Genomic DNA, 22,066 nt, shown 5'->3' on the forward strand with positions numbered 1-22,066 from the left:
ATACAAGGGTTCACACACTTTTCCCAGCCTGGACTGTGAATGATTAAACACTGTTTTTAATAAAGACATGCAAAGTATAATTGTTTGTGTGTTATTAGTTTAAGTAGATTGTGTTTGTTTATTATTGTGACTTAGATGAAGATTGGACCACATTTTATGTGCAATTAATACAGAAAATCAGGTAATTGCAAAGGGTTCACAAACTTTTTTTGCCACTGTTCCTGCTTCCACTACTTCAATAATGTATTCCAGACACCAACCACTATGTAAGTTTTTTAAAAAGCTTCCCCTCATTGCCTGTAAACCCCTCCACCTTGACCTTAAAAGCTTGTCCTCTGGTGTTTGACACTTCTAACCTTTGAAGAAGATTCTGACTTTCCACCCTCTCTGTGCTTCTCATAATTTTAAACACCCCTATCAGGTCTTCCCTCAGCCCCTAACACAAGGGAGAACAACCAAGTTTGTCCAACTTTTCCTATAGCTTATGCCCTCTAATCCAGGCAACATCCTGTAAAGCTCTTCTTTACTCTCTTCAAAGTCTTCACATCCTTACTGTAATGGGGCAACCAGAACTGCATCCAATACTTTGTGTGTGTGCGTGGTCTGACTGAAGGTTTTATGTAGCTGCTTAGTTTTCAAAAATGTATCTGCTTCCACCTTAATTGTTTCTAACAATCCAATTCCCATAGTTCTCTGGGCTAGAGAATCCTGGAGACATAGATTTTGACACACCACCATTTTAAGTGGACCAGACCTTTGACTTGTTACTATTTCCCGTTGTTCGAGGCTCTCCCAGGATGATCTGAAATTGGCACGAATGCTTCAGAGTGAGAAGGTTATAAAAACATGGAGGCCATTTTCAGGCCACAGCTTGAACACTGCTTGCTGCTGTAGTCACCATTGTATGAAAAGTTGAAAATGAATTAGAGAGGCTACGTGAGAGGCTTTTGAGGATGTTACCAGGACTGGAGTAAAGACTACATAAGCCAGGGGTATTGTGTATGCAACAGAGGAAGCTAAGGGGAGGCATAATTGAGGTGTATAAGAATAATGAGGGTGCCTGACAGCAAGTAGAAGAGGTGCAACACAAAGTGGTTAAGGAGAAATTAGCAGGGAAAGGAGGAAAATTAGTCTGACCCAAAGGATGAAGGAGCTGTGGAACTCACTGTTTGGAAGGGTGAGAGAGGCAGAAACACTCTCCACATTTCAAAAGTGGTGTGGACTTGAAGGACTGCACCTGTGGGTGGGAGGTGGGTTACTCCTTTCAACCAGGACAGTGATGTTGCACCAGTGTTCTTTACTGACCACTACCTCCTCAAGTCTCCTGTCACCTACAGGACCAGAAAGCAGGCAAAGGGACATGGAAGCTGAATGTTAAGTTGGTGACCTCAGAGAACATTAATGAGCTAGAGAGGAATACACAGAATGGAGAACCATTCTTTGATTCCCTGTTCACTGGTGGGTTGTGATGAAGGAGAACAGCAAGATGTTTTCTAACTGCAAAGGTGTTCAGAAGAATGACAGGGTCGAAGGGAATTGCGTCAACTCCAGAGTTAGAGCAATCTCTCCTTCTGCAGTTGAAGGGGCTGGATGTGAGTGAGGAGTTTCAAGATGTGATAAGCCAGTAAACCAGCCTCCGAATCCTCCAAAAGTACCTTCTGATCCAGTCACGTTTTTTCTTCCGGAAGATTCACAGAGGGAGCTCTGTGACCCACAACTTTAAGGAAGAGGACAACAAGATGCCATCGTCACACACCGATATACTAAGGATCTGTAGGTTCTTCAGTGACACCCTGTATGATAGAAAGCCACAGCCTCCCAAAACTTGTTGTCTATCACACAGGAGAGTCTGGACCAGCCACTGACCCTGGAGGAGCTGACTGACTCCATCCCTTCCTCTGATTTGAATAAATCTCCCGGTGGCTCACAAGGCCATCAGGCGGTGGTCAGCAAGTAATTTCCTGCAGACACTGCAGGAGAAGGACTCAACAGACACAGTGGGGTAGTTTCCCAGGCAGACTATCCAGACCATCTGACAGAATGCCTCGTTGTGAGGCCTCACCAGCAGGCATCAAGACCCTTGCCTGGCTGGTGCTGAGAGGGGCCCTCCCAGTCAGAGTCTTCCTGCATTATCAGAGCATCATCCTCAATAACCCACTGCCTGTGGGTAAGAGACACAAGCTCACCTTTTTGCAGACTGGGTTTGCTGAGAACGATGAAAGGGCCTGTATCATGTTTCATCCCCAAGAGCTGTATGACAGAGGTCTCTCCGGCCTACAGGCTGTTTCCAAGGACGCAGCTGGAGACCAACATCAATTGCCTCTGGCAGATCGTCAAATCGGTGAAAGAAACTCTTTGGTCTGTCTGAAATTTGTTGGTCTACCAGCGCATCCAGATGTCTGTGGAGGAATGCTGTGGAGTGCTACAGGAGTACGCACTGAGGGGTGCACTGCAGCTTGCTGCCTGTGCTGCAAAGCTCCCGGTGGGAGAAGGACCACGGTGCTGGTTTGGGGGAGGAAGCCCCTCAGTTATTATAGTGTTTAATATAAAACCCCAGAGCGCCACATGAGCGGCAGCAGTGCTAGAACAATATGGGAAGCATTGATAATGTATGTAAAGAATGGAAAGGCATGGAATGGTTTAATCTTGTAAATAATTTTTTATTATGACTGAAGATTATTTTGTGTAAAAACAGGATAGTGAAGGATCAGATGAGGTTCCTGGTGAAGCCTATCAAATATTGGAAAGGCCTGGATAGAGTGGATATGGAGAGGATGTTTCTAATGGTGTCTTATGGTGTGTGGCACGTTTGCACAATTCCTTGTGGCTCTTCACCTCTCTCTCATCAGAAAGGGGAGGCTCTTTGAGCTCGATGATACTTGCTTTCATGTTTCTGTCCAATGGGAGAGGGGAGAAGAGAGAATGTCTGGTTTGGGTGGGGGTCTTTGATTATGCTGGCTACTTTACTGAGGCAGCAAGAAGTATAGACAGAGGGCATGGAGAAGAAGGCAGGTTCCTGTGAACATGCTGAGCACATTCCTGTGGTCACGGGCAGAGCAGTTGCCATATCAAGTTGTTAGGCATTCAGACAGAATGCTTTCTATGGTGTATTGATAAAAATTGGTAAGAGTCAGTAAGAACATGCCAAATTTCTTTAGCTTCCTGAGGGAGTGGACGTTTATGGAGATTCTTGGAACAGACCTCTTGTATGATAATATGGGCTAGGTCTCACAATCTTCTTCATTGCGATCTTTAATTTTATCATTTATCTGCACTGCACTCCTTTTGCACTTTATTTGTAATCACTATGCAAGACAAGCATAATGCATGTTATTGATTAATAAATCAATGCCGGTAGCCTTATAGCAATCGGATAGAAGCTGTCCGTGATCTTGATGGTATGTGCTTTTGGGCTTTTGTACCTTCTGCTTTACAGGAGGAGGAAGAAGACCTTTCCACCTTGTTGAAAAAGCTTTGAAAAAACTGTCTTTGCACTGATCCTCCTTGCTGCCTCACTGTCCTTCGTAATTCCCGACAGTTATTTGCCACTCCATCTCCTTTCAGTGACTGCTGATTAGCTATTTAACTCCCAGAGATGATCTGGGGATTATTTAATGATCTAATGATTGCAACAGTGCATATTTTGTTGAAACTCTTCTGTTCACTGTTTAACAAAAAGCATTGAACACAAATGGGTTCATAATTTGTTTTGAAATAGTGGCAAAGGAATTGCACGTCAACACATTTGTTACTGATTTCACACACCACAATTTCAGTCTATAAAATGTTCAGGCCCAATTTTATGCCAAGTATGCATGTCATGTCTGGTTTTATTTGGCTCTGTGTCCTCTACAATCATTTATGTGCAATTTCCGGTATTTGCTTTTTGATTTTTCTTTTGGTTTATGTGAAAGGACATGGCTGCTCTTGGTTTATTTTGATTGCATGCCGTAGAGAGTTTGCAGATTCCACACCTGGGAGAGCAAACCAGGGTGAGGTGCAGCAGCCAGCCCCTAGCCTGCAATTTATTTTGCAGTTGATAACTGTCGTAGGACATTGATGCGCAAAGGCTGCATTGCGTCAATTTCTGTATGTTGTGGTAAGGTGTCGTCGGGTCTGTCGCCCATTGTAGGCAAACTCATGGATGGATCTGACGTGATCTTACACAGGGCATGGATGCCCCATCATAGTGTGATGGCTTTCCTATGAAGGGTCTCAGCCAAAAACGCGTAGTGCCCTTTGGCCTCCACAGATCAAATCAAGTCAAGTCAAGTCAACTTTTATTGTCATTTCGACCATAACTGCTGGTACAGTGCAGAGTAAAAATGAGACAGCATTTTCCAGGACCATGGTGTTACATGACACAGTACAAAAAACTAGACTGAACTATGTAATAAAAAAAACACGGAAAGCTACACTAGACTACAGACCTACACTGGACTGCATAAAGTGCACAAAAACAGTACAGGCATTACAATAAATAATAAACAGGACAGTAGGGCAAGGTGTCAGTCCAGGCTTTGGGTATTGAGGAGTCTGATAGTTTCTTCCCCCAAACTGTTACATAGTCTGGTCATGACAGCCCGAATGCTTCGGAGCCTTTTCCCAGACAGCAGGAGGGAGAAAAGATTGTATGAGGGGTGCATGGGGTCCTTCATAATGCTGTTTCCTTTGCGGATGCAGCGTGTAGTGTAAATGTCCGTGATGGCAGGAAGAGAGACCCCGATGATCTTCTCAGCTGACCTCTCTATCCGCTGCAGGGTCTTGCGATCCGAGATGGTGTAATTTCCTAACCAGGCTGTGATGCAGCTGCTCAGGATGCTCTCAATACAACCCCTGTAGAATGTGATGAGGATGGGGGGTGGGAGATGGACTTTCCTCAGCCTTTGCAAAAAGTAGAGATGCTGCCTGACCTGTTGGCAATCTCAGACAAAACACTTTTTGTGTGTTGGTCGAGATTGTCAGCATCTGCAGTCTCCCTTGAGTCTCCATAATGGCTTTTTCAGTTTATCTTTCTGGTTATGAGCTCTGAACTAAATTGTTCCCTTTTTGTTCTGGATGGAGTTACTGTATTTTTGGGCTTAATCTGCTCTTGTATAAGAACAGTTTGAAACATTTTTTCTTGGAATGTCCAAGTTGCCACGTAGTCTGGCATTTATTTGGAATTGGTTTATTATTGTCATGTGAACCGAGGTACAGGGAATAGCTTGTCTTGCAATCACATTAGCGTGCTGAGGTAGTACAAGAGGAAACAATAAAAGAATGCAGAGAAAGTGTATTTGTGGGTAGACATGAGGGGTATAGATAGGGTAAATGCAAGCAGACATTTCCTGCTCAGGTTGAGTGAGGCTAGAACTAATAACAAAATACAAAATTTTACTTGGTTTACTAGAAGTACAGAATTTTATTAGTCAAGCCAGGGTAGGATCTGTACAGCGAATGGTAGAGCTTTGGGGATTGTTGTGCACAGAGGGTTTTCTGAGTCACAGGTGGGCAGGATGGCGAAGACGGTATTTGTAACACTGTTTTTCGTTAGTCAGGACACTGAGTGTAGGAGTTAGGATGTCATGTTGCAGTTGCAGAAGGCTTTAGTGAGGCTCCACCTAGATATTGAATACAACTTTGGTCCTGTTGCAGGAAGGACATCATTAAAATGGAAAGCGTGCAAAGATTTGTAAGAATCTTATAAGGACTCAAAGATTTGAGTCGCAGGGAGAGGTTGGGCAGTTTGTGACTTTTATTAGGGGACAGGGTTGAACTTATAGAAGCGTACAAAAGCATGAGGAACATGGATAGGATGTACGCATACCCTTTTTCTCTGGGACCCTAGAGGGTATAGGGTCAAAGTGAGAGGGGAGGTGTTTGAAAGGGACCTGCAAGGAAACTTCTTTACACAGAGGTGGTGGGTATACAGAACGAGCTGCCAAGAGAAATGGTTAAGATAAAGATAAAGGTTAGCATAATTTGCCACACGTGGAGCAAAACATCGAAACACAGTTTGCGTGTATGGTCAGTAAGTCCGAGGATGTGCTGTGGGTAGTCCATCAGTGTTGCCATGCTCTTGACAGCATCACTGCATGCTCGTAACTTACTACCCTTTACACCTTTGAAATGTGAGAAGAAACAAGAGCCCAAAGAGGAAACCCACTTGTCTGCTCCACTGTTCATCATGGCTGATTTATTTTCCTGTCAACTCCATACTCCTGCCTTTGATGTCCTCACTCAGCAAGAACCTATCGACTTTGCTTTAAATATACCATTGACTTGGCCTCCACAGCTGCCTGTGGCAACGAATTCCACTGATTTAACACCCTTGTTTTATAACTGCTTGAGGTAGAGATGTGTTGCCCCAAATTCCTCTTCCAGTCAAACAAGATGCCAGATCGTCTTGTTGCAGCAGGCAAGAGGGGCCAAATGGCCTCCCCTCACTTCCATGTCTTACGTTCCTGAGGTTAATCTCATGTATTCCTAGCTACAGCCTAAAAACGTCACTGAGCAGAAGTTAGTCCGTGGCTGCCTATTCCTAAAGAGGAAATGCGCATGGTCTTGGGGAGAAGGTACAGACTTCTTACAGACAGCAATGGGAATTGAACCCCAATTGCTGGTGCTGTAAGATATTACATTAGCCGCTCCACAATCATCTTCCATTGCAGTGTACCATATTGGCTACCATGCCAGGGTACGGTAGGTACATTTAAAAACCTTGAAATGGCTTTCTTCTCTCTTTACTCCATCCAGGCACTTCATGATTTTATATACTTTCATTAAATCTCTCCTTGGCCTCCCTTGATCCAAAGGAAACATCTCCAGCCTATCCAGTCCTGGCTGACATTTTCCATTCCTGGAAAAGATCCTCTTGAGTGTGCTCTGTAGCCTCTGCTGCACACCACCCTTGTGATCAGAACTGTGCACAATGCTTAAGCTGTGGTGTAATTTCTCCTATGTATAGTTCCAGTGTACTAACCATTGACATCTACAGTCTATTGGGTTTTATCCACTTTTAATATTTCAAATTTACTTGTTTTTTCCCCCTTTCTGCTGCTTATTTCAAAAGGAGCATCAGCTGCTGGTTACGGTGAGTAACATCATGTTGAATGTTCAGTGGTTTCCTTCACGGCTGTGGGTAGAAACCCGTTTGGATTTTAAAGTACTGATCTGCTTTCAGAGTACATCACTGTAACGCTATCTGAGTCCATTGAATGAAGCCACAGGGCCATTTGGTTGACTGAAGAGAGAGAGGATTTTACTGGAGAATAAGTCACTTTTGTGTTTGCAGGAAGATAGACATTTCCTTTAGAAAAAAATAGGTCAGTCTTGTAGACTTTGTATCAAAATAACCTGCACTTTCTTGTCAGGTTATGTGGGCTTAAATAGAGTCAGATAACTGTACAACACAGAAACAGGCCCTTCGGTCCATCTAGTCTGCTGAATTATTTTTCTGCCTACTTCCACCAACCTTCACCCAGCCCACAGCTCTCCATACCCCTCCTATTCATGTACCTATCTAATGTTAAAATTGGGCCTGTAATCACCACTTCTGCTGGCAGCTCATTCAACTCTCACCAACCTCTTGAGTGAAGAAATTCCCCGTCAAGTTCCCCTTAAACACAATCTTTCACCTATAACATTTAACCTTTAAAGCACAATCTCAGAACTGTTCTCAAACCACATTTCCTGTTGCTCCATCAGGGACAGATATGCAAGTTATATACAGGACATAGTGGTGATTAAGTTGGGGTCCAGTTTTAACTTTATAACATGGCAGACCTCTAGAACCAGTTTTGCTGTCTCCTTTTTTTCCAAATCATCGATTAAATCATGGGCCATCTGGTCTTAATGCCTCACTCATCACTGCTGTCCAGAATCAACCCAGTGCTGTCAAAGAGTCAAGATTTAACTATCATTTCCTGCCCCAATTTTCATTGTTGGAGGATGTTTAGATGGACATCTTGATTGGTGAGGGCCAGTTGGTCTGAAGGGCCTTTCTCTGTGCTATATTACACTATGACTCTGACAGGCAGAGAGGTTGCTCACCAATGATCTTAGTCTTATATGTGCATATTGGCTGTTGTTTGTACTGAACCTCTAACCTTGTTCCATTGAAGTTCATGAAACCACTTATGCTGTGCTGGCCATATAGGGCAGCACACCATATAGAATAGGTAACCACGGACTAACTTCTGCTCAGTGATGTTGGTAGCCTATAGCAAGGAATGCACGAGATTAACTTCTAGAGCGTAAATCATAGAAGTAAGGGAAGACTCTTCAGCCCCTTTTGTCTACTGCAACAGGGTGATCTCTACCTCAATCAGTTATACCAAAACAAGGGTGGTGAATGTGATGTAATTCATTGCCGTAGACAGCTATGGAGGCGAAGCCAATGGGTATATTTAAAGTGGGATTGACAGGTTCTTGCTTAGTAAGGGCATCAAAGGTTATGGGGAGAAGCTTGGAGAATGAAGTCGGAGAATAAATCAGTCATGATAGAATAGTGGAGTAGATTCGATGGGCTGACTGGCCAAATGTCTTATGGTCAATCACTATTCATCCAGAGCCAGGAACATGTGTTTACTTTATACTTCATCCTAACTGCTTTACAATGAATTTCTTTTCAATGAGGTATTGTTCGTATGAAACTAATTCACTGACATTTTAAACATTTGAAAGCTCATTAAAGGATTACAGGATGGCTTAAAATATATTTACATGGGTAATTTGAACAAATCCTACTCGCACTGCTACAGATTCCAAGCCTAACCATTGGGTGCCTAGGTCAGGCTAATACCAAATGAAGTATGTCGTGAATCACTGGTCTAATCTTGCTGCATCAATGACTGAGTGGCTTAATTTTCCGGCATTGAAGTGTTGCCAAGTCTGAGGATGGTTCAAAATGCAGGAATCCTCCTGCCCAAAATGAATTCAAATGAAAGTTAGGTTAATTTTGTATGCATACCCATGCCAGTGTACAATGCCTATAAAAAGTATTCACCACCCCTTAGCAGATTTTATGTTTTATTGTGTTACAGCATTGAATCAGAGTGGATTTAATTTAGCTTTTTTGACACTGATCAACAAAAAAGACGCTTTTGTGTCAAAGTGAAAACAGATCTCTACAAAGTGATCTAAGTTAATTACAAATATACAGTGGCATGCAAAAGTTTGGGCACCCCGGTCAAAATTTCTGTTACTGTGAATAGTTAAGTGAGTAGAAGATGAAGTGATCTCCAAAAGTCATGAAGTTAAAGATGAAACATTCTTTTCAACATTTTAAGCAAGATTAATGTATTATTTTTGTTTTGTACAATCTTAGAGTGAAAAAAAGGAAAGGAGCACCATGCAAAAGTTTGAGCACCCCAAGAGATTTGAGCTCCCAGATAACTTTTATCAAGGTCTCAGACCTTTATTAGCTTGTTAGGGCTATGGCTTGTTCACAATCATCGTTAGGAAAGGCCAGCTGATGCAAATTTAAAAGCTTTATAAATACCCTGACTCCTCAAACCTTGTCCCAACAATCACCATCCATGGGCTCCTCTAAGCAGCTGCCTAGCACTCTGAAAATGAAAATAAATGATGCCCACAAAGCAGGATAAGGCTATAAGAAGATAGCAAAGCGTTTTCAGGTAGCCGTTTCCTCGGTTTGTAATGTAATTAAGAAATAGCAGTTAACAGGAATGGTGGAGGTTAAGTTGAGGTCTGGAAGACCAAGAAAACTTTCCGAGAGAACTGCTCATAGGATTGCTAGAAAGGCAAATCAGAACCCCCGTTTGACTGCAAAAACCCTTCATGAAGATTTAGCAGATTCTGGACTGGTGGTGCACTGTTCTGCTGTGCAGTGAAACCTGCACAAATATGACCTTCATGGAAGTGTCATCAGAAGAAAACCTTTCCTGTGTCCTCACCACAAAATTCAGCGTCAGAAGTTTGCAAAGGAACATCTAAACAAGTCTGATGCATTTTGGAAACAAATCCTGTGGACTGATGAAGTTAAAATAGAACTTTCTGGCCGCAATGAGCAAAGGTATGTTTAGAGAAAAAAGGGTGCAGAATTTCATGAAAAAAACACCTCTCCAGCTGTTAAGCACGGGGCTGGATCGATCATGCTTTGGGCTTGTGTTGCAGCCAGTGGCACGGAGAATATTTCACTGGTAGAGAGAAGAATGAATTAAATTAAATACTAGCAAATTCTGGAAGGAAATATCACACTGTCTGTAAAAAAGCTGAAGCTGAAAAGAGGAAGAGGCACAAGCTGAAGGTTTTGCCATGGCCCTCACAGTCCCTCGACCTAAACATCATCGAAAATCTATGGGTATACCTCAAAAAAGCAGTGCATGCAAGACAGCCCAAGAATCTCACAGAACTTTGCAAGGAAGAATGGGTAAAAATCCCCCAAACAAGAATTGAACGACACTTAGCTGACTACAGAAAGTGTTTACAAGCTGTGATAACTGCCAAAGGGGGTGTTACTAAGTACTGACCATGCAGCGTGCCCAAACATTTGCTTTGGGCCCTTTTCCTTTTTTGTTATTTTGAAACTAAAAGATAAAAATATATAAAAAAGTGATTTTGCTTAAAATATTAAAGAAATGTATCATCTTTAACTTTATGCCTTTTGGAAATCAGGTCATCTTTTACTCGCTTAGCTATTCACAGTAACAGAAATTTTGACCGGGGTGCCCAAACTTTTGCATGCCACTAAATCACAAAATAATTGATTGCATAAGTTTTCACCCCCTTCAAGTCAGTATTTAGTAGATACACCTTTGGCAGCAATTACAGCCTTGAGTCCATCTGGATAGGTCTCTTGTCAGCTTTGCATATCTAGACCCTGCAATTTTTCCCCATTCTTTACAAAACTGCTCAAGATCTGTCATATTGCATGGAGATCGTGAGTGAACAGCCCTTTTCAAGTCCAGCCACAAATTCTCTGTTGGTTTGGGGTCTGGACACTGACTTGGCTACTCCAGGGCATGAACTTTGTTGTTTTTAAGCCATTCCTGTGTAGCTTTGACTTATGCTTGGGTTTCACTTTACCCCCTATCTTCACAAGCCTTTTGGGGCCCTGCTGCAGTGAACCATCCCACACCATTATGCAGGCTCCACCATGCTTCATGGTAGGTATGGTGTGTTTTTGATAATGTGCGGTTTTGGGCTTATACCAAACACAGCGTTCAGTCTGATGGCCAAAAAGCTCAATTTTGATTTCATCGGACCATAGAACCTCTTCCAGTTGACTTCAGAGTCTCCCTCCTGCCTTCTGGTAAGCTCTATCCAAAATTTCATGTGAGTTTTTTTCAACAGTGACCTTCTCCTTGCCACTCTCCCTTAAAGCTGCAGCTGCTGAAGCACCCAGGCAACAGTTATTGTATGCACAGTCTCTCCCTTCTCAGCCACTGAAGCTTGTAACTCCTCCAAAGTTGTCACAGGTCTTTTCGTGGCCTCCCTCTCTAGTCCCCTTCTTGCTCGGTCACACAGTTTTTGAGGGCAGCCTGCTGTAGGCAGATTAACGGCTGTGCCATATTCTTTCCATTTGTTGATGACTGACATAACTGTACTCCGAGGGATATTCAGTGACTTGGAAATTTTCTATCCACCTTCAGACTTGTGCTTTTCAATAACCTTTTCGTGAGCTACTTGGATTGTCTTCATGATGCAGTTTTTGCCAGGATGCTGACTCACCAGCAGTTGGACCTTCCAGAAACAAGCGTATTTTTACTATAATCAATCGAAACACCTTGACTGCACACAGGCTTCCAAAAACAGGTCTCCATTTTAACAAATTATGTAACTTCTAAAACCAATTGTCTGCACCAGTGATGATTTGGTGTATCATATTAAAGGGGGGGGGGGAATTCTTATGCAATCAATTATTTGTGTTTTATATTTGTAATTCATTTAGATTACATTGTAGAGATCTGTTTTTATCTTGACACGAAAGTCCTTCTCTGTTGATCTGTGTCAAAAAAAGCCAAATTAAATCCACTGTTGATTCAATGTTATAAAACATGAAAACTTCCATGGGGTGGTGAATATTTTTATAGACACTGTATGTGTGCACACAAGTCACGGTATCTGCATTTCTGCTTCTCTGTGTCTGTGTTTTCTCCTTGTTGCTCAGTTTGTGTGCTCTCCTCTGTCTCTGTACACGTGTGTATCCAAATGTTCAAACGTTTTAAAGTTTCAAATTTTACATTTAATGTCAGAGAGATGTATACAATATGCATCCTGAAATGCTTTTTCTTTGCGACCATTCACAAAAGCAGAGGAGTACCTCCAAAGAATGAATGACAGAATAAATGTTAGAACCCCAAAGTCCCCTCTTCCCCAGCTTCCCTCCCTCCCGCGCATAAGCGGCAGCAAGCAAGAATCCACCTCCCCCAGCAGCAAAAAAAAAGTGCATCGGCACCCGCCACTGAGCACTCAAGCGTGCAGCAAAGCAAAAGCAAAGACGCTGACTTGCAGTACCCCAAAGACTACTCGTACACTCGGTACTTGACATACCACAGGCTCTCTCTCCCCCCTCATAAGGGAGAAAGAGGTGTCTCTGTTCCACAGCAGGAGGGGAGACATAACAAACAACTCGCTGGTTTAGGATTTTAAAAGTCCATTGCGTCGCTTTTTCCGAGCTCTGTGCCCAAAGATCTCAGGTCTCTGACTCCCACGACACACTGATCACCTGGGACCCTGACCTTCGATCCCCCTGTCTCCAGAGCCACAAAATCTTGGACCTCTGAAGGCAAGCGAAGCTCTTAGGCTGCACTCTTGGTGTGTCTAACAACGGCCAGTTGTGAAACCCAAAGAGCGGGTCCCATTCCCGCAAAGAACTGAAGTCAGCGTGTAACTCCAGTCAGGGTCTTCAAAACAACCCTGCAAGGGAAAATGTTTGTGTATCTATGCTGTTTTCTTTCTAACAGAAGATTAGCTTAATTGGTTACATGTACATTGAAACATACAGTGAATGTGACATTTCCGGGCAGCCTGCAAGTGTCGCCATCCTTATAACACCAGCGTTGCATGCCCACAATTCATTAACCCTTTTTGGAATGTGGGAGGAAACCGGAGCATCTGGAGGAAACCCATGGGATCACCAGGGAAGATACAAACTCCTTAAAGATAGCAGTGGGAATTGAACCCACTGTAAAGTGATGTACTAACCGTTACGCTACTGCGCCAGCTGCCCCTGGTAATGTGGCTATTGTACCTTGTCGTCGCCCTAACTGGGCAAGAGGTGGTTCCTTCAGTGAGTCACTTTCCATTCTGCCAACCCTGGCCTCCTATTCACAGGCAGGATGGCAGCATAGTGAACAGCACCAGATTGAAAAATCGGGATTCCGATCTGACAGGTGTCTGTAAGGAATTCATATGTTTGCCTCATGAAGTTATGGGTTTCCTCCAAGTGGGTACTTCATTTTCCTCCCATGTTCCAAAGACGTTTGGTTAATGTTAGTAAGTTGTGGGAAGGCTTTATTGGTGCCCAAACCATGGTGATGCCTGTAGGCTGCCCAGCACAATCCTTGCTGATTCAATTTGGCCCAAATGACACATTTCACTACACTCATTCTACTTCTGGTGTTCCCACAACCGATGGTCTCACTTTAAGGACTCTTTATCTGTTATTTCATGCTTGTTATTTATTGCTATTTATTTATATTCACATTTGCAATTTGTTCTCCATTGATCCTCTTTACAGTTACTGTTCCATAGATTTGCTAAGCATGCCTGCAGAAAAAGAATCCCAAAGTTGTGTGCGGTAGCATGTATGTACTCTGATAGATCTTACTTTGAACTTTTGAAGTACATGTGATAAATAAAGCTAATTGTCTCTTCCTCACTCCAACCAGGATGTCTAGTTGAGATAGCCATTTTAGTTGCCTTGGGCAAGATGGGCTTTTGAGTCTCCTTCTATGCTTTGTGTTTCCAAGCCTACTGAATATTGCCACAATTTTCCTTTTAAGTTGCTACACTACTTTCTCTTTTCCCTTTATCCTCATGCTGATGGTCATTACTAGGCAGAAAACCAGGGGGTCTGTGCCTTCTCCTCACTACACTCAGCTTGAATATATTTGATGCTGGTAATGAACATAAATATTTAAGGACATCATTTTCCCCTAGAATTCTCCTTGTTAACAATAAATGTATGTTCAGCTTTTGTGTAGTTGAAAGGTGACAATTATCCACTTCCTGCACCTTCAGTAATTCCTCCCTTTCCAAAGCACATGCCTATGTTAATAATGGAGATCCAGGTGTTGTAGATTCACATTGATGGATTATCTTTCACAGAAATTCCATTTTACACTATCCCAATAAAAAAAGTTGGTGTCTCCCAGCTGGAAACAGGCCCTTTGACCCAACCAAGTTGCCCAGCTAAGCTAGTCCCATATGCCTTCATTTAGCCCCTATCCCACTAAATCCTTCTATCCATATACCAATGTCTAAATGTATTTTAAAAGTTGTAATTGTACTGGCCTCTACTGCTTCCTCTGGAACCTCTATCCACTTAACCTCTTTGTGGATAAACTTGACCCTTGGGTCTCTTTTAATTCTCTCCCCTTTCAACTTAAACCAACTGTACGTTCTCTGCTTTTAGACTCCCCTCCCCTGAGAAGAAGACTCTACCCGTTCCCTTTATCTATGCCGTTCATGACTTTATGAACCTCTGTGAGATCACCCATCAACCTCCTTCATTCAAGGCAAAATAGTTGTGGCCCAATATTTAACTTGCCCTCCAGTTCCACCACCCTCCCGAGCTTCATCATCATCCTTAAAAAAAAATGGTGACCAAAACTCCATTTACTACTCTAGGTGCAGTCTGACCAACGTCTTGTACAGCTGTACATAACATGACATCTATCCCTAGGTCTGTTCTACAGCGCACCCCAGGACATTACAATCACTGTATATGTCCTGCCCTGATTTAATTGCACAAAATGCATCACTTGGCATGTTTAAGTTATCTACCATTCCTTTCCCACATTCCCAGTTGATCTAGATCCTGTTGTAGTCTTAGACACTGTTTACTACACCACCAACTTTGCTGTCGTCAGCAAACTTACCAATCATGCTATTTACGTTTTCATCCAATTAGTTAATATACATGAAAAACGACTGGGGTCCCAGCACTGCTCTCTGCGATGCACCAGTGTTCCAATCTGAAAAGTAACTCTCCACCACCACCCTCTGCCTCTTTCCACTAAGCCCATTCTGTATCCACAGAATGCTGCAGGAGCTCCGCAAGTCGCACAGCATCTACAGAGGGGAATAAGCAGTCAGCAGTCTAATCCTTCATCGGGATTAGACTCCAGTCTCGGCCTGAAACTCAGCTGTTTACTCCATAGATGGTGCCGGATTCGCTGAATTCCTCCAGCATTTTATGTGTGTTGCTTGATTCCATGCATCTGCAGAATCTGTGTTCATATTTCTATATCCAGTCCCATGGCCTGAAAGTGTTGGGCAAGCAAGGATACTGTAAATTTTGAAGTACATGTGACAAGGACCCTTGGGGATCCATCATAGAAACCATCCTATCTGGATGCATCAAGCCTGATATGACAGCTGCTCTGTCCGTGACTACAAGAAAACTGCAAAGGGTTTTCAACACAGCTCAGCACAGCACAGAAACTAGCCTCCCCTCCATTGAGTCTGTCTACATGTCTTGCTGCCTTGTGAACCACCCAGTGTAATGAAGAATCCCTCCCACCCTGGATATTCTCTGTATCCTGGTACATGTGACAGTATTAAACCAATTACCTGCCTTATCCAATGAGTTATTGGATGACCCTCAGTAGATCTGGCTTAACTTTGGTGGTCAAGGCACCCTAACAAGATCTCTGAGGGTACAGTACGTTTCTTTTAGCCTTGTGACATTGCTGAGTTAATTTTAATTTTTTCCAAAGAAGCCTCCAGAGAACGAGAAGCATTTCATTTTACTCTGTTAGCTCTTATTTGGAAAGGGAGATGGGGGTTCCGAGTGCATCTCAAGCCACAAAAAGTGTGTGTTGTTCCTTCCACTGCAGTGGTTAGTCGAAACAATTCTGGTGCTAGTCTCTCTGTCAGGCGTGTGCAAACACTTAACCAGGCTGCTTGTCTGAAATGCTGTGTGACTCGCTTTGTGGTTAACAGTCTTTAGAAACTTTTAAAAAGCTTGAACTATGTCTCGCAGTTTTCACAGAGTCCAAAAAAGTAAAACCCTGTGGATTTTAAGCTTTGAATAGTTTGTTTTTGTAATGAATTGTTCCAATATTAAGTAATGATGCACACAGGGATCAGTACTGGGACCCTTGCTGTTGGTCATATACATAACAACATATATATAATAACACAGATGTGAATGTAGGAGGAATGGTTATTAAATTTGCAAATGAGACAAAATTTGGTGGCATTGTTGATGAGGAGGGTTCCTTTTAAAGAAATGATAATAATAGCTTTATTTGTCATATATACATTGAAGCATGTGCCATTTGCATCAATGACCATCAATGATCGCTTAAGTGCCACTATGCTTCAGGCACCAACGTAGCATGCCCACAAAGTTTTTTACGGCAAGACTCTTTAATAATGTAAATGAGCTGAGGTATCTTGGGGTACAAGTTCATAGCACTCTGAAAGGGGCTACGCAGGTTAATAGGGTGGTTAAGAAGGCATATGGCATGAATCTCTTTATTAGTTGTGGCATTGAGTTCTAAAGTCAGGAAGCTGTGTTGCAGCTTTATAAAACTCTAGTTAGGTCAAATCTGGAGTATTGCATACAGTTCCGCTCTCCCCGTTGTAGGAAGGCTGTTGACGTTTTGGATGGGGTGCAGAAGAAATTCTGGGATGCTACCTGGATTAGTGGGTATGAGCACTATTGAGAGTTTACACAAGCTCTCAGGAGCGGTGGAGGCTGAGAGCAGATCTGGTAGAGATTTATAAGATTATGATAGGCATTGATAGAGTAGATAAGCAGTATCTTTCTCCCAAGGTTGAAATGTCTAATATCAGAGGACATGTATTTAAGGTGAGGGGGGTAATTTCAAAGGAGATGTGAGGGGCAATTGTTCTTTACATGGTAATGGATGTCTGGAAAACTGGTAGAGGTAGATGCATTTTGTACTTTTAAGAGACGTTTAGGTGGACACATGAATGCACGGTGTTTTTTTCTCTCTTTCTCTGTGCAGTTTGGTTTCTTTATTTTTTTTAAATTGAGTTATTCAAGTTTCTTCCTTTGTAGGTGCCTATAAGCAGACATATTCAAGGTGCATAATTTATTCTTTCATAAGAAATGTGCTTTGAATATTTGAATCTTTGAATATGAGGAAAATGGAAGGATATGGATTTCGAGTAGGCAGAGGGAATAGTTAGGTTGTCTATTTGATTACTGATTTAGTAGATTGCCACAACATTGTAGGCTGAAGAGCCTGTTTCTGTGCTGTACTGTTCTATGTTCTAACTTACTATCCCTAACCCATACATCTTTGGAATGTGGGAGGAAACCCATGTAGTCATTGGGAGCGTGTACAAACTTCTTACCAGGAGTAGCAGGAATTGAGCCTAGGTTGCTAATGCTGTAAAGCATTATGCTAACCACCATTTCTGATGACACAAAAAATGACATTGATTAGATGGTAAGCTGGACAGGACAACAGTAAACAGAATTTAACCCTGATAAGCTTAAGGAGATGTGTTTTTGGAGATCTATTAAGGGTTAGACATGGTAAAGCTGTAGGGAATAGGAACTAGGGGCCCTTGGTGTACAAGTGCAAAGATCGCAGAAAATGTGAGGACAGGTGTAAAGGTAGTGAAGGAGGCATAGAGTATGCTAGGTCCTGGATCAACGGTGTATTAGATAATCTTTGGAATATTGTGTACAATTCTGACAGCCATACTTTAGGAAGGATGAAGGATCTTGGCCGATAATATCCACTGTTTATTCCCCTCTATAGATGCTACTTGATCTGCTGAGTTACTCTGGCACTTTGTGTGTGTATGTTGCTCTGGGTTTCTGGCATATGCAGAATCTCTTGTGTTTATAATTTGGTGCTCTCTTGTTCTTCAAGGGAGAAAATCTGTTGCACTTCTCCGGTGCGGGTTACATTTGACTCCACGCTCGCCACTGTGGTTGGATCGTAATTGCTTCCTCTGGGATGACAATTAGCAATGCCCATATCCTAGGAAGGGGAGAAAAACATTTGAGTAGATTAGAGAGTAGTTTAGAGGCTTACAGTGGGAGTTTGCTATTGTTGCAGGTGATGTCTGTCTTTCCCATTGGAAACCAGGGGGAAAAAACATTAAGTTCCCTGATGCTAACCAGCATTGCTCCTCAGGTCAGTCCTAAGAAAGATCAATTCAGGAATGTAGCAGATTACTGTATTGTGAACACTAGAATTTCCGATTCAGATTCATTTATTTATCACATGTACTTTGGAGCATACGGTGAAATGTATTGTTTATTCTAACAACCAAATGAAAATTTACAAGGAGGTTGCCAGGTCTGAGAACCTCAGTTATAGGAAAAGTCTGAATAGGTTAGGACTTTATTCCCTAGAACTCAGGAGAATAATGGGAGATTTGATAGAGAGATACAAAATTGAGGGGTATAGATGGGTAAATGTAAATAGGCTTTTTCTACTGGGGCTTGGTGAGACTAGAACTAGAGGTTATGGGTTTGGGTGAAAGGTGAAATATTTAAAGGGAACATGAGGAGGAATTTCTTCACCCTGAGGGTGGTGAGAATGTAGAATCAGCTGCTGGCAGAAGTGGTGGATTCGGGTCCTATTTCAATATTTAGGAGAAGTTTAGGTAAGTACATGGATGGGAGGGCAATGGTCTAGGTGTAGGTTAAAGAGTTTGGGCGGAGCAATAGTTCAGCATGGATTGGATGGGCCGTATGCTGTAGTGCTCCATAACCAATGCAACCTAAGGACGTGCTTGCGGCACCCTGCTACCCTGTTGTTGTCACTTTTCCAGCATCAACCTAGAATGCCCAGCGAATTCAGCTGTACACCTATTGACCTATATGTGGGAGGAAACCATAGCACCTGTGTGGAGCCCTTGTGGCCGCAGGGAGAACAGGCAAATTCCACACAGACAGTGCAAGAGGTAGAATTGTACCTTGGTCTTCAGCAGTGCTATTAGGGGCATCAATTTGCCTTCCTATTCTGACAGTCTCAGACATGAAGTACTAACTCTGTTTTACTCTCCACAGAAGCTAGCTGACCTGTTGTGTGTTTCCAGCATTATCTGCTTTATCTCAGATTTCCATTTACTTTACCTCCACTCCTCATGGGTGGAGGCTGCTTTTGATTTACAGCTGACAAATTTTGTCTCTTGCACTAGTTTACAGTCTATTCTTTGGCTGTTATCTGTTCTGCGAGGTATTTCCTTCACAGCTGCTTTACTCAAGGCCAGCAGTTATCAACCTCCCCATAGTTACACAATGAGCAATGGTCAATCAGGACGTTATATGCCTCTTGAAATGTACACACTAAGCTTATAGCAAAACACTATGGGATTACACAGGTTCCATTTTGTCGCATGAAATTACATAAAAAATCTTAAAGTTTTGAATATATTTCGACTCTTGCTAAAAGTCTTACATTTAAACACTGACTGATCTGATGACTGCTTTTGTTTTGCGTCCTGAGCTTAGGAGGATGACGATGTCTCCCAGTGCGGTGGGGATTACGATCTGACCATGCAGGACAATGGATTCTTCAAAAATGAGCCAATCAGGAGTAAAGTCTCCAAGCTGACTGAGAAACTGCGGAAACGTTATCCTACCAACAACTATGGTGAGCAGAAATCCCCTGGGTTTCATTATTTAACCTCGCTCTGCTTGTTCATCAACTATTTCCTGTGAGAGTTGAGACTGAAAATGTTCATGGGTGTCTAATGTTCTTAGAGCCATTGTTGTAGAAAATTAAACAAAACTATTTTTCTATAATTAAGATGGAAGGAGTGAAGAGATTTATGAGGATGTTGCCAGAATTTGAGGGATGGAGTTATGGAGAGAGGGTGAACAAGTTTGGACTTTGTTCACTGGAGTGTAGGAAAAGGACGAGTAATCTTATAGTGGCGTATATAATCATGAGAGGCATGGAGAGGTTGAATGTGCGGAATCTCTTTCTCAGGGTTTGTGACTCAAGAACTAGAGGCATATCATCCTAGTACAGGGGTCAGCAACCTTTACCACTGAAAGAGCCACTTGGACCCGTTTCCCACAGAAAAGAAAACACTGGGAGCCGCAAAACCCGTTTGACATTTAAAATGAAATAACACTGCATACAACGTTTTGTTTTGCCTTTATGCTATGTATAAACAAACTATAATGTGTTGCATTTATGAAATTGATGAGCTCCTGCAGAGAAAACGAAATTACATTTCTGCATGCAACAAAAACATTTTGAACTCCGAAAATAAGATGTTGGGTTGAAGGTTACTTTTAAGTAAAATACTCAACGTCTATTTGAGTCCTTCTTGTGTTTATGAAAAACGCTAAACTTAAATTTGCCGCCAGCAGCAAACCAAAAATAACGTCAGCCAGCTGTCAACCTGAAAAATAAAAGGACTATTTCACTGAACAATGAAAACATATGAATATACGTAAAATAATAGGCAATTAAAATATTTATCATACTTGGTCAGGTTGACTCACACCTGACAATGCAGTCGTATTCGGTAGGGATGGATCGATGCTTAGGGGAGTGACCGGGAAGGATAATGTGTTTTTTTCCTCTCTGAACTCACAGAAGCGTTTCCCAAACGATGTTTGCATTGCGATGATTGCAGAATGTAAATACTCCGAATTTATCATGTCGTGACCTTGTTTGAACTCTCTCAAATTGGGGAAGTGAGACAATGTGCCTTTCTGTAAATCTCTGGCAAGCACTGTCAACTTGCGCTCGAATGCCAAAACATCCTCCAACATGTGTAGGGCTGTAAGTCCTTACCCCTGAAGAGCTGTTTTCAGTGTGTTCAGGTGCGCTGTCATGTCTACCATGAAGTGTAGCTTTTCCAGCCAGTCTGGCTGTTCCAGCTCAGGAAAGGTGAGCCCTTTGCTGCCCAGGAAAGTTTTCACTTCTTCCAGACACGCGACAAAGCATTTCAGCACCTCCCCTCTGGACAGCCAGCGATAAAAACACGTTGTAGCGGTGTGCTCACGCAGTCAGTAAACTGCAGTCGAATAACTTTATTCGAACTAAACAGCCTTGCTTTTAAGCCTCCCTCAACCCAGCCCCCATGGACGCAGATGCTGCAAAAGACGCGTACTCACAAACCCCCGTAGGCTATCTCCCTTAGCCGGAATGCTGGCTAATTGTGAGCCGTTTCGGATGTGCCAGGAAATGTGTCGCCACACTTAGATTGTACAAGATCACCATAATCTTCAAATTTAGAATTACATTTCAAAAGCTAACAAAGTAACATAAAATACATTTTAATTAAATACTGACCAATTATTTCCCAAAGCCACAGGGAGCCGCAGCACAGAGGTGAAAGAGCCACAAATGGCTCGGGAGCCGCGGGTTGCCGACCCCCGTCCTAGTAGATGGGCAGCCCAGTAGTTTAGTGTTTAGCGTAGCGCAGTGTCAGTGATTAGGTTCAGTTCCCGCTGCTGTCCGTAAGGAGTTTGTGCATCTCCCCATTACTGCTTGAATTTCCTCGGGGTGCTCTGGTTTTCTCTCACATTCCAAAGACACGTGGATTAGAGTTAGTAAGTTGTGGGTATGCTATTTTGGTATTGGAAGCATGGCAACACTTGTGAGCTACTCCCAGTACATCTCAGTCTCAATAACATTTTTTTATTTTATGTTTCAATGTACATATTACAATTAAAGCTGATCTTTAATCTTCTATGTGGTCTTTGACCCAATAGCAAGAACTCTGAATTCTCCAATTTCACATAACCTACTAATCCTTTGTCCCTTTCTCTCACCACCTGATCCTTCCCAGGTTATCTCTCACATCCCCTTCTTTCTAATCTCTGTACTTCCTCCCATCCCCATAACCCTGTTTCTTTCCCATTCTCCAACCCCTCCATTTGTCCATCACCCACACACTCTTCTTACTGGGCTCCCTAACCCTAATGTTCCCATCT

At 42.6% G+C, this 22,066-nt stretch overlaps 1 protein-coding gene across 1 annotated transcript in view; it reads left to right on the forward strand.

Moving 5' to 3' along the window:
- The window catches only part of zfyve27 (zinc finger, FYVE domain containing 27), a 204,803-nt gene that overhangs the window by 85,553 nt on the left and 97,184 nt on the right, over positions 1 to 22,066 (forward strand). Inside the window, exon 8 of the mRNA XM_059947154.1 lies at positions 19,622 to 19,763. Coding sequence (XP_059803137.1) covers positions 19,622 to 19,763 — 142 coding nt within the window. The remainder of the gene's footprint in view (positions 1 to 19,621; positions 19,764 to 22,066) is intronic.

Source organism: Hypanus sabinus, chromosome 22 (genome assembly GCF_030144855.1).
Source record: "Hypanus sabinus isolate sHypSab1 chromosome 22, sHypSab1.hap1, whole genome shotgun sequence".
NCBI lineage: Eukaryota > Metazoa > Chordata > Chondrichthyes > Myliobatiformes > Dasyatidae > Hypanus > Hypanus sabinus.